At 49.1% G+C, this 12,349-nt stretch overlaps 1 protein-coding gene across 1 annotated transcript in view; it reads left to right on the forward strand.

Annotated features, from left to right (window-relative positions):
- The first annotated feature begins 5,211 nt into the window (after positions 1–5,211).
- The window catches only part of TBX4 (T-box transcription factor 4), a 37,065-nt gene continuing 29,927 nt past the window's right edge, over positions 5,212–12,349 (forward strand). The window contains exons 1-2 of the mRNA XM_044430501.1: positions 5,212–5,367; positions 8,392–8,486. Of these exons, the coding sequence (XP_044286436.1) occupies positions 5,212–5,367; positions 8,392–8,486 (251 nt within the window). The remainder of the gene's footprint in view (positions 5,368–8,391; positions 8,487–12,349) is intronic.

Consider the following 12,349-nt stretch of genomic DNA (forward strand, 5'->3'; position numbering starts at 1 on the left):
GAGGAAATAACAAGGTTTTGACCTGGTGCCCCAAACCGTACTTTGGTTTGTCCAGTCACACCACCAAGAGGAGGAGGTCTCTACCAAGAAGCTCCCCCCCCCCATTGAGAAGAGAGTCCCCTGAGCACGTTAAGGCACCAACAGGGTGTTTAGAGAACCCCAGGAGGTATTGAAAGTTGCCTCTTCTTTGGATGCTTGGAGGTAGAGGAATATGAATGCTAATTAGGAGGGGAGGGGAGGGATAGTTCAGTTCCTATTTTAATGCAAACTTAAATTTGCACCTTTGAACCCGATATGCATCACACAACTGGGTTATCTTGTGGAATTTGCACTTCTCTGAATTTTGCTGGGGAGTTCCTCAACTAAAAAATAGAATAATGAGTGTATGATGAGAAATGATATTTAAAATGCCTGATTATAGGTGAATTGCCAGCAAAAGACACCAGTTAGTCAAAAACAGATACCTAAATGCATGTATTATGGGAAATGGGCACAAAAATGTGAAACCATTTTCTTGCAAACATAATCATTTTTTCCATCGAAGTCTGAGATGCATTGAATTTAATCGGGGGGGAAATGAGAAACTGGAACTGACGGATTTCTGTCCTTGGTGCTATCCAAAGGCTAGGATATTTCCTGCTTTGGATGGAGGGAACAGCGGGAAAACATGGCAGAGCTGTGAGTTTGAACAACATCTGGACACCTCCCCCCCTTCAGTAAAAGTTGTGCTCTTGAAAGCCCTAATCTGGAGAGCGCCTTCAAGAGCAGAAAGGACCAGATAAGGAGTTGGGTTTGCTTGAGTAAATAGACAATTGACATTTATTCCTGAAAATGGAAATGTTGGTTGAAGAAAGATGGGTCATTGTGTCATTTCACTTCCGCCGGCCTTTGACTTTTAGAAATCTCAAGTTCTTTTCATCCCATGTGTGAAGGAATTTGTGAATTTTGGTAAACTCTTAGTTAGAATTCTGAAGTCAGGATGTGTGTTCAGGGAGTCACAGTGACATCCCGTTGTTCGGAGTGCCCCAAAATAGATTTCGAGGGAATTCTGTCCCTCGGTGTCCATGATATGTTTGAAAGACCTGAAGGGTGGCTATGAAAGGACCTTGCAGGAACTTGCTAAATGGAGACTTTCAAGCCACTCCCTGGCTCTTCATCCGGTCCTACCTCGCAGGCTTGTTGTGGGGATAAAATAGAGGAGACCAGGCAAGATACAAATGTGTTTTGTCGCAGTGTTGCATGCATGCAGGGCTGTGGAGGCCTGTGGTTTTTACCCATTAGATAGTTTAGCCACTTCTGTGGCACAAGATCAGACCGAGCAAGTCCCCAGCTGGCTCTGGCCAAAAAGAATGTGGAAAGATTGGGAACCAAACGCGGAGGGAGCCCGGGTGAATGAGGTCATGCTCTTTGGAGCCATGCTCCAGCATGCATGGACTAGGGCCCCACAACCAGGGTGTGCGCGTGCGTGGTCTCCCATTCCCCGTCACTTACTCACAGGTCTCATGACGCTGTGCTGTTCTGCGGCCTGGGCTGGGTGCGCAGAGCGAGACCGTTCTGGGGAGAGAGCAGCAAGGGGCTGGGGAAGCGTGCCTGGGTTGCGGAGCAGCCCCGGAAGATGCCGGATGCCCTCCAGGGCAGGGGAGGGGGCCGTTCATCCCCCACGGGCAGGAAGAGTTAGCTGGCCGCCCAGCTGGCTCGACCTCGGGCAGCCAAGCATCCGTGGCCTCTCTTGCTTTGGAGGGGCTCGGCCCCTGCCTGTGATGCCAGCTCAGGCCTGCGGACGGTTTCTTCAGGACTTGTCCGCTTGCCAGCGGGCTCCCTCCGCAACGGATCTTCCTCTGGGTTGACCCACCCCAAGCAGTGGTCTCTGCAGCGCACGCTCGCATGTGTCTGCTGGGGCTGATGGGCACTGCAGTCCGGTGACGTCTGGGGGAGATGCGCCAGTTTTGTTAAATCTCTCGTTTCACCGGCTGCCGTGCTGTCCTTCGCTCTTTGGCGGAATCAGGTTTTGGAAAATCGGCTGCGACAAGTTGTAGCGATGGCCCCCAATTTGGAAGGTTTTAAAAGGGGGCGGGATGGAGGAGGACGCTTCCTGGCCTGGGAACAGCAGTTGCTGGGGAACATGGGCAAGGGTGTGTGGTGGGATTCCTCTCCCGCTCTTGGAAGCCCGTGGGCAGCTGGTTTGCCTCTGTGGGCAGAAAGCTGGACTAGGTGGACGGTTTGTCTGATGCAAATGGGCTTTTTTATGTGCTTAAATCAGAGTTCAGTCCTATTGGTGCTCATTTGCATTAATTAATGTGCCTTATTACAAAGCCCTCCCCCACCAGTCCCCGAAGTCCACAGAATCCCTGTGATGGAGGGACGTGCTCCATGGGGGAATTTATAGTTTAGATTCACAGACATGATTCCCCTTAGCCATGGTAGCAAAATGGAGATTCCTCACACAGGAGCAGTATATCTTAGAATTAGCAGCTGCCGGAGACACAGCAGCGAATGTCCGCTTATGGGCATCTCACTGTATATTGTTAAGCAATGCAGGACTGGATAGCCCATTGCTCTGGGTCCTCCCTCTGACCCGTTACCTGATTTGGCCTTGCCTCTTCAGCAAGAAAACAGTATTCCATCTGGCTTCAGGGAGGTGAGTTCCTTTGAACCATCCTTCAGGGTCACCGCGTGTGATGGTAGAACAGCAGATGTGTTTTGCACGTTTTCACCATTGCTCACGTCCCTCTGCCGACACACTTTGGCCCCAGGCGGTGGGCCCATCTTCCGGTGAATCAGAGCGCTTGAGAAATCCGACGCAGTTTTGCACCGGAATTTACGGTCTGTGCTTCCTGGAACTGAATGCAGACGTGACCAAAACTGCAGCTGAACCACATACATTTCTTAGCTTGTGAAGGGATATGCAGAACAAAAACGAAAACGCAAAAAAAGTGTATGTTCTAATTTAAGTGATGGAAGAGAAATGTGTGCTTTTTAGAAGTGTGTACAGCTGCGGCGCATGTTTGAAAAAAACGCGTATAACGTTTGTGTGGAATGCAGAAGTCAGCACTCACAGTCTGATACGGACGAAGGTGGGGTACAGCTTCCAAGTAGAAGGCCGAAAATCTCAGTCAACTGCCCACCGGCTACTCATGAGTCAGCGGCAGTTTGGGAGGGAAGATGAGGAACATGGGCAATGGCCGGACGTCCAGTCCAGTCCAGTTTTGCCACCCGGAGTCTTTTCTAGTGCTAGGTGGACATGGCCCTTAGAACATCTTGCGTACCAAGCAAGGTGCCCTTCCAGCCAACGCTGGCCCTGGGTGTGTAAGGCCACCCCTTCTCACGGCATCCAGCGATGGATCCCACGGACGAATGTCCCACGAAGAACGCGTTCGTACAGGCCGAGCCATTGCTCCAGCTCACTTCGGCTTGCGGGCCACCCTTTCCGACCATGACAGTTGATCTGTTTGGCTGAAGTGACGTATCCAAATCTGTGAATGAGTGTGTGTTTGTGTATGAATGGTATTTGTTATTATTTAACCTGCACCTCTTCCTTGTGCTAAAGCAGCCCTGGGAGGTGGATCGCGTTGCAAACAAAACGGCCCGTGAGCTTAGGCTATTATTTTTCACAAGAGTACAGGCTAGAAGAGAAAGATAAGTAGTCCAAGAGAAAGATAAGTAGTCCAAGTTTTACTCATTCTTGGATTGGAGCTGGATCTCCAGAGCAAGTGGTTAAAAAGACATGCCAAGCTCCAGACTCTCCTGGAAGGAATTAAATTTATTTTGTGCATTCTTTGCAAGCCACTGCCAGATGGGAGCCTGCAACTGTCCGCAGCCGTGCCCGGGAAGCAGCTCCCATTCGCACAGCCTTTTCTTAACCCACGGAGGCTGGCACACGACCCTAAAAGTCAGGTGAAGCTGATGAGCACCTGCGAGACCATGAAACGGTTGCAAGTTGTGCGGGCCAGATTCGCGGACGGACGTGATGCACCTGCGGCCCTTGACAAAAAAACAAGGAGTAACTAATTTTGTGTTGGTCCAGCCAATGGTGCTGGGTGAGTTTTGAAGTGCTAGCACTGATCTGTCGCAGTCCCCCTCGCTGCGCCTCCAAGCCCAGTCCAAATGTGCAGGCAGTCCCTTGGTCTATTTTGATAGGAAGTTTTATCTGCCAGGGACTGGCTGTTTGTAAAGCTCATTAATTAAGCTTCTGAGGTGGCCTATTGAGTAGTCGTTGCGCTGAGTCCGCATTTGCTCTGTGGTGTTTTCCCCTTGTGAAAAAACAGGACCATCTTGGCTCCCTCCACTGGGTCTTTCCAAAATTCTTCTCCACTCAAGGCAGGCTCCATCTTGAGGAAAGTGCATTTGGTGCTGGCAAGAGTAGTGTGGGAATGAGATATTCTCCATGTTGGAGAAGATACTCGAGGAGGGACAAGAAAAGACGGGACTGGAGGGGAACACAACTGCCGAAGAAAGCTCCTATCAGATTTACGCCAGATGAGTTTGGCATTATTATTATTATTAGAACATTAGAACATTAGGCATGGCTTCCATACAAGACCCTTAGGAATTAATTGTACTTCTGCAGTGGCTGGCTGAGGTTTCTGTGTCCCCCTTCATACACAGGTTCCCTCTCTAGGAGTCACAACAGGTTTAAAACCAGATCGGACTCGTAGCTTAGAGACCTGTTTGGATGTGGTTGTTTACTGGAACCATCCTAGGACAATTTGGTGCCTGAAAGTACAGAGTTTTTTCAGAGTTAGCTTCATATTAGGAAAACTGCTTGCAAAATTGTATTCAGAAATGCACATATTATGAGATGTGGCTGTAAAAAACATATGCATTTTTATGCAGTTCTTTTACCAAATTCCCCAAGTTTGAAACTATCTGAATGTAAGATTGGAAACATTCTCAGAGTCTGAGAAAGGTAGGAATTTACGGTGGGTGCAGGGACTGAAACAGAGAAATCACAGGAGATATATTGTTCCAGCTGTACTTTTAATGCCACAGGCCGCTTTGTTGGTTTGCTGGACCAACTCGCCTTCTGGAATGGAATTCACATGTTGCTTTCGCAGGTTTGGAGAGGCAGGGAAGGGTTGGAAAGCTTAGTGCAATCCCCATTCTTGGCCTCGCTGTCCTCCGTAGGGGGACGGCTGTTGGGACTGTGCGGATCCTTCTTGGCTTGTCCAGTCCAGAAGGGAGTACATTGCATTTTCTTGCTTCTTTAAGGAGATGCTCCAGGAGAAAAGCCTCTCGGAAGGCGAAGACGGGTTTGCCGCCCCCCAGGCCCCTGGCCATGCCGAAACCGCAGCCAGCTCTCCAGTCCTCGGCGTAGCGGGAGTCAGCACTGCACCCCTAAACAGTCCACAGGTTCCTGATCCAGAGCAGGTAGGTGTCCTGTTTACACATGCCAGTTTGAGCTGGACTGGGGAGAGACAGCCTAGGAACATCAGTAGCCAGTCCCCCAGGTAATTATTTTGCAGCTTGCTTGTGCACAATTTGGAGGTAAGGAAGGGGTGATTTTCTGGCGGGGCTTTGATGGAGCCGGTTTGTTGCTGGAGGGAGGAAGGTTGGCCAGGGAGTGGGGCTAAGTCCCCTTCTTCTCCATCCAAAAAGGGCTCGTGTGGGGCCTGGAAAGCCACTTGACTGGGAAACGCTGTAGTCGCGGGACACAGTCCTGCTTTTTCCCTTCCAGAAGCAGGCCCTTGTGTGCTAGGTCCTAAACCAGAGCTGTGGGCTCGATGCTCTTGAATATTTCATTTTCTGTTCCATCCCTTTCACTTCTGCACTGGCCCACCACCAAAGCTTGCTTGGTGGCTTACAAAAATGGCAGAGCGCTGATAAAAAATGCATCATTGCAGCATGCAAAATTTAAAAACCATTCAGACACCGGAAAGCGGTTGAAATTAGATTGGAGACCCTAGTAGACAAGAACAAGAGGGCTGTCTTAAGCTGACGGCAAAAAGATGGCCGTGCTTGGCCCGTGAAAGCCCTTTCCGTCACCACCACCCTCTGAAGTTCCCTCGGAGAAGAGCCTCGGACTGGCCCTGGCGTACGGTAGCAGGTTTTTGGCAGAAGTGTTCTGTCGGATAGCAACACTTTATGCAGAGGAGCCCAAATTTAATGTTCGTAAGACCGGTGAGGAAGGCCTTGCCATCTCCCGGTCCCACCACCCAGCGATGTTTCGGTGGCTTCCTCCGTGTTGTCCTTGTGTTCTTCGGCACTAGAAGCCTGAAATGCCTCTCGAGACGGACTTGGGAGTGGCAGTAAAAGCGTCCAGCTAGAATGTGCTGGGGTTTCCTTCTATTTTTGTCCTCTCCCCTGTCCATGTGGCCCTAGGAGCTGTGCTGGAATTGGGCCCTCCGAGTTCTTCTTCACCCCTGCAGTAAAGGCTGCGTTCCGCTTTCCGTGGTAGCGTGTGCGTGTGCGACTTAGTCGGCTGAGTCGGGTTCTACTGGTCCGCAGGCAGGGGTCCGTGAGGCCGGGGGGGCACTCCGCCTGGCGGCTCCCTTGCACAGCCCTGCAGTGTTTGATTGCAAACATCTTCTAATACTGTCTGCTGAAAACAGCTTTCTAGAACACACTTTCCCCATATCATATATCATATGCTTGGAACGTTGTTTTCCTGAATATACAAACTTTGGCCCACAAGATGCAGAAACTCCGTTGCAAAGCGGAAACTTAGCATGATTTCCAGTTCACGTACCAGATCAAAAGTGCAAAATGAGTTAGGAGAGTAATTTTTCTCCAGTCCCGAACTTGCAGCGTCCCTGATTGTTGGCTATGCTGGATGGGGCTTACGGGAGTTGTAATCAAAACCTGGAGGGTGTGACTGCACCACCTTGTCTTCCACTGTGCCAGAAGAGTGACCTATCTCTTTAATTTAAATTTAGGAGGTCCGTGAAAATTGGCTTAAGACAGGTCCCATCTTCCTTGGTTTGCTTTTTAACATAGTGGCTCATTCCACTAATCTTGTGAGAAGAACCCAGTTCTGACCACACAGTAGTTTTATGTGCCAAATTATTTCAATAGCACTATGACTTTTTTTTAAAAAAAATGAGAGTTATAGATCCTGCCATTTTTATACAATAATTAAATATAATTATGCACCTTTATGCCAAAATAGGGGGGATGGTTGTAAATTACCTTGCAAATCCATCATGCCTTCTGATTGGCTAAACCTGTTTAGTAAGTGTGTTTTTATAAAGTGCTGACAACTTTCCAGTATCAGAATTATAACTGGTCATATAATAAGGAAACTGAGATGTGAAGCTGGGGATTGGCTGCATTGGCCGTTGAAGCTTTTTTTTATAAAAAAAAAACCAGTCCTATTATAAACGCAACATGCATTTAAGTAATAACAATTATGCCTCAGGCCTTTGCCTCAATTTTTTCTTCTGTTTGCCCCCGTGATTGATAGACAATCGGGGAGGAGAGAAGCAATGACAAATTGCTAGCAGCAGGAGGAGGGAACGTGGCCCGAGGCCCAAGAAAATTCATCTTTGAGTGAAAGCGAGAGCAGTGAGGGATGCCGGGGCTCAGGAGACTTCGGGCCAGCCACAGACTACCTTGCAGGGTTGTTGTGAGAATCTGCTTGAGAGCAGGAAGGAGAATTATTTATTTATTCTTAATTATTTATTGATTTTAACAACTTTGGCCAGGATGTCTCCAACTGTATTTTATTGTACTAATGATATTTATTTATTTGTAAGCCACCCCGAGGCTTAGGCGAATGGGGCAGCATATAAGTCTGCTAAATAAATACATAAATAAGTTATGTAAACTGCCTTGACTCCCTCGGAAGGAAAAAAGGTGGGATATAAATACAATGAATGGATGGATGCAAAGCAGCCGCATGAAATAGAAAAATCAATCAGATGGTTTCGTGAGCCATGAGCAATATGTGTAGCTTCAGGTGAGCTCTCGACCTCAGAGTCTCCACCTGCTGTGTGGGTTTCACATAAGAAATATTCAGAATATTTAAATGAGATGCATATAATATTCCTTCAGAACCCGGTATGGTCCTGAGGAGGATCTCCTGGTAGATCGTAGGGTGAGTTGCAGCCGGTCAGCCCAGGGTTCTAGATCGGGGTGCAAGAGTGATGAGAGAAAAATTGGCAGGAGTCCCCGGGCTGCACCCCGCTCAGCCCGTATGCAAATCCGGCCCTCCCAGATGGTCTCTAAACTATACGCACATCAGCATGTCCACACCTGGGCATTTTTGCCCCATGGTTGAACTGAGGTGTCCTCAGTGCCTAGAACCGGCCCGATCAACCGCTAGATTTCTGGGCCTCTCATCACAGGCTGAATCGGCTCCCCCTTCATGGCTGTTGGCCTCTGGCTCTGGTGTCACCGGCTCAGCAGGCGCTTCCGTGGTCTAACGCTCTTTTTGTTGTTTCCCGGCTGCTGAAGACGATCGAGAACATCAAGGTGTGCCTGCACGAGAAAGAACTATGGAAGAAGTTTCACGAGGCCGGCACTGAAATGATCATAACGAAAGCTGGGAGGTATGTTTTGAAATCCTGTTACCTTCACACGCGTCTTTCTGGAAGCAAGTTTTAATGCTGGTGTATCCTGCCTCGTGTCATTTGAAGAGGACCCTACGGCAGGGATGGCATGTCTGGCTAATTTTTGCCGCCGGGTCAGGTTTTGAAGTCAAGCTTGTTCCACCACGTTTCTATACCAGGTTCTGGTTCTTCACCTTTTAAAAGAGGACGTTATATCTTTGTGGGCAGTTTTGTTACTGTTCATGTTTTCGAAGGCACTTGATATTGCTGAAATTCTGCTCTGCACACATTCTTCAAATATATGCATTCAATGGGCATTTTCCTTGAGGCCAACTGGCTTGGGACGCATGCAGAAAAGTGGATTTCGGAGCAAATTGTTCTGCCTTGGCCTTGCAGAACGGCTCAGGGTGTGCAAATTGGGTAAAGCCATAAAAAAAACAACCCCAAACCTTGTTGGAGCCTATTCATGATCCATCCTAAGCTCAAGAAATTCTCACCTGCAGACCAAGCTCAGTGCTTGGCTAACAGGGACACAGACTGGCGGAATTTAGTCTGGTCAGAGCTGGGCCTGTTGCGTCGAAGAGCGGCAGGCTGTTGAAGCGAGAGCTAGAGCACCAGATCTGCCTCCGCTTCAGCTGGAAGGGTGGGCCAGCCAGGGATGGCAAAGGCTCTTCTCAGGCTGGTTGGATGAATAACCTCCTCCCGAGCCAGGCTGCCTTTGCTGTCCTCTTGCCTGCAAGGAGCTTCGTGCTTCTGTGCAAGCACGAGTCCCCGCCTTCAGAAATCTTGCGAGATGGACCAGAAGCTTTCCTTCTCCCTGCGAAATCCCTCGGGTGCTTCAGCTGGGAAGGACTGTGCAAATTCTCACTCGATTTGTCTGGGGAATGAGCCCTGGGCCAGCCACTGCGGATCAGTGGCCGGTAGAAATCGGTGTTGGGGAGCGGCAGGGCTAGCTTAAGCAAAGGAACTTACACTGCCTCCTTCGGGGCTCTTCTGGACTGAGCCCGGGACAACCGGGGCGGGGGGTGTTGTGTGGTCCTGGGGCCAGAGAGTCCCAATCTTCTGGCTCTGGGCTCTTGTGAGATCTTGGCACATGGATGGGCCGGCCCGGGGCGGGATCCTAGCACCACCCCAGGGCTGGGAAGATCCAGGTTCCAATTCGCGATGAGCTGCGAAGCTGACGGACCCTCTGTGTCTGTCTGTCTGTCTGTCACCTGCCTCACAAAGTTAGAAACAGAGAAACAGCGCCAGTCAGAAGGGGTCTCCCGGGCCATCTAGTCTGACCTCCGGCACCAGCCGGCTCCGCTCACGACAAGTGGCTTGTAAACTCTTTGGGGGACAGCAAGCAGGGACTGCAGGCTGGCTCTCTCTTCTCATTTTGTGTTTGGAGGTTGGATGGTTTCTGCAAGAGAAGGAGACACTTGGCTGAGTTTAAAGATGGCGCGAGGGAAGCCTCTTGCTGCCATGAGGTACGGAATCAGTAGCAATCGGCTAAAACAAGATGCTTCTGCCAAGGCCTCTCGCCCCTTCCCTTCCCTTCCCTTCCCTTCCCTTCCCTTCCCTTCCCTTCCCTTCCCCATTTGAACATGGCAGGAGGAGACCAGATCTATAAATTACCACAGATTTATTGCTGGCCTCTGCTTACTATGTTCATGTCCCGCTTCGGCCCGATTGGCGGGAGACGTTGAAAAAGCAGCATCGAGTCCCTGCAGCAACTGGCATGGGTCTCATTGCCAAGAGCGTGTGATTTATAAAGTGGAAACATCTTCAAAATGTGCTTGCTATCTTTCCAGCATTTGGCTGTTTTTGTTACAGGAGGAGGGAAAAAAGGGAGATTATTTCCTATTAAGAGGCTCATCAAAAGATAACATTTTTAAAAAGTTTATGTTCACCAAGTTCCCTGAACTTTGCGTAAAATGGCTCGACTACTTAGTAGATAAAATATAGTGTGTTGAAGTAAACAATCCCTTGAACATTACAGAGCATAAAACTGCATGTTCTTTACTTCCAGGGTTTTTTGTTTTGTGATGACTTGAGTTTGGCATCGAGAATATCTGTGCTTTTGTTTTTGGAAAGGTTGCATTCGCTTTAGCCCTCAAACAGACGCTGCCGCCAAGCTTCCCAGGAATAGCATTCTGCACAAGACTTCTTAAAGTCTTCTTTAAGAACCCTCTGGCTGATCGGGACCGTTGGCCTGGCCACCTGTGTGTACCCCCTTCCACAAGGTGCCCCCAAGACTTTGCAGGCACACTCCAAACCAAGAACACAACCCACACCATGAGAATCACACACTCCTGAGACTGGCGTCCTGCGATGCCGGTTCCCGAGTGCTGGTGCCACGCACTGTCGTCGTGGCCTCGACGGGAAAATTTGCTTCCCAGTGGCTTCCGTGTCTCAGATTTTATCATCCCAGCTCAGAGACGCTTCGTGCTGAAGCGTTGCGGGGGTCATCCCGTTTTGAGATTGTCGCTTCCAGGCTGTATTTTCTGTTGTGTGTATTTTGCTTCAACACTCGTTCCATTTGTTACATTTCTGGGCTGCCCACGGTCTGAAACTCTCTGGCTGGTTTGCAGAGATCAAGACCCTAACAGTGTGGTGTAGCGTAGAGTCGTATAAACATGCAACACCATGACGGACACACACTGATCAGAAAAGTGATGTAAAGCAATCCACAAGACCAAGTCAAGGCTTGATTTAAAACTTCATCATATGCTGCCTTATGCTTGGGAGAAGTGGAAAGACTTAACTTAGCACCAATAAAATAAGATAAAGTAAAATTAATAAAATAAAATAAAATAAAAGGTTCAGTGATCCCAAGATGTTTGTAGGGGACGTCCTTTGAAGAATGCAGAACTCAAATAACCCCAACATGCAACCACTGAATTCTAAGATCTGAAGAAATTTTGAAAACTCCAAACCCATCTGGGCCACACCTGAGCGTGTTCCAACTACGGATCGAACATTTAGGTAATTCATGGGTTAATTGCTTAAAAAAGCAAAGCTTTGATTGAGTGAAGGGTCTTTCCTTTCCATCACCTGCTGCCTGTTTTTGCTGGGCTGATCCTGAAACTGGGACTGAAGCTTTCACATGGCAAGGCGAGGCTTAAGCCATGGAGCTTCCGCCCACCCTGAAATCACAGTTCCGAATGTTTATTTATTAGATTTGTACCCCGTCTTTTTTTGTTTTTTAAACACAGAACTCCAAGCGGCTTACAAAGTTCTCCTCTGCCTGCTCCCAGGCTTATTCTCACAGCAACCCCCTGTGAGGCAGGTTGGGCCGTGAGTCTGTGCCTGGGCGGAAGTCACCCAGTTTTGGATGGGTGGGGAGGGGAAATGTTTTCTCGGGCGTTCCCCCCGCCCCACACTGTTGGTGGGCTAACAGCCACGGACCGCCTCCCCAGCGCCAGGTCCCCTCTCACAGCATCCCTTAAGACCTCTTGCTTTAGGAGACAGCCCGTCAGCATCAAGAATAACGCCGGCTCTGTCTTTTATGAGAGCAATTAAAGCCGGTTATGAAACAGAGTGCCGTCGTTAACCATGATCCCACTTCTGCAATATTTATATGGCTCTTCTTGAGATTTACTTTTGAATAAATTGGAATCTAATTTTAGCTCTGTTATGGTTTGGGCTCCCTTGAAGTGGGGGATATGGATGGGTCATTTTCAGCAGTGCCTGGAAGACCGGCTGGCTCGGCTTCCTTCACTGGGGTAGCAGAATCGAACCCGTTGTTTAATCTCGTGTGTCGCAGTCTGGGTAACCGTCTTCCCAGCGGGTGTGCGAGAGAAGGGGGTGGAAAGGCCGGCCGATCTATATATGAAATGCATTCCCAAGAATACAAATTCCCCAGTGCACATACCCTTGCG

The sequence above is a fragment of the Varanus komodoensis genome, unplaced genomic scaffold (assembly GCF_004798865.1).
Source record: "Varanus komodoensis strain SLA01 unplaced genomic scaffold, ASM479886v1 scaffold20_1, whole genome shotgun sequence".
Lineage (NCBI taxonomy): Eukaryota > Metazoa > Chordata > Lepidosauria > Squamata > Varanidae > Varanus > Varanus komodoensis.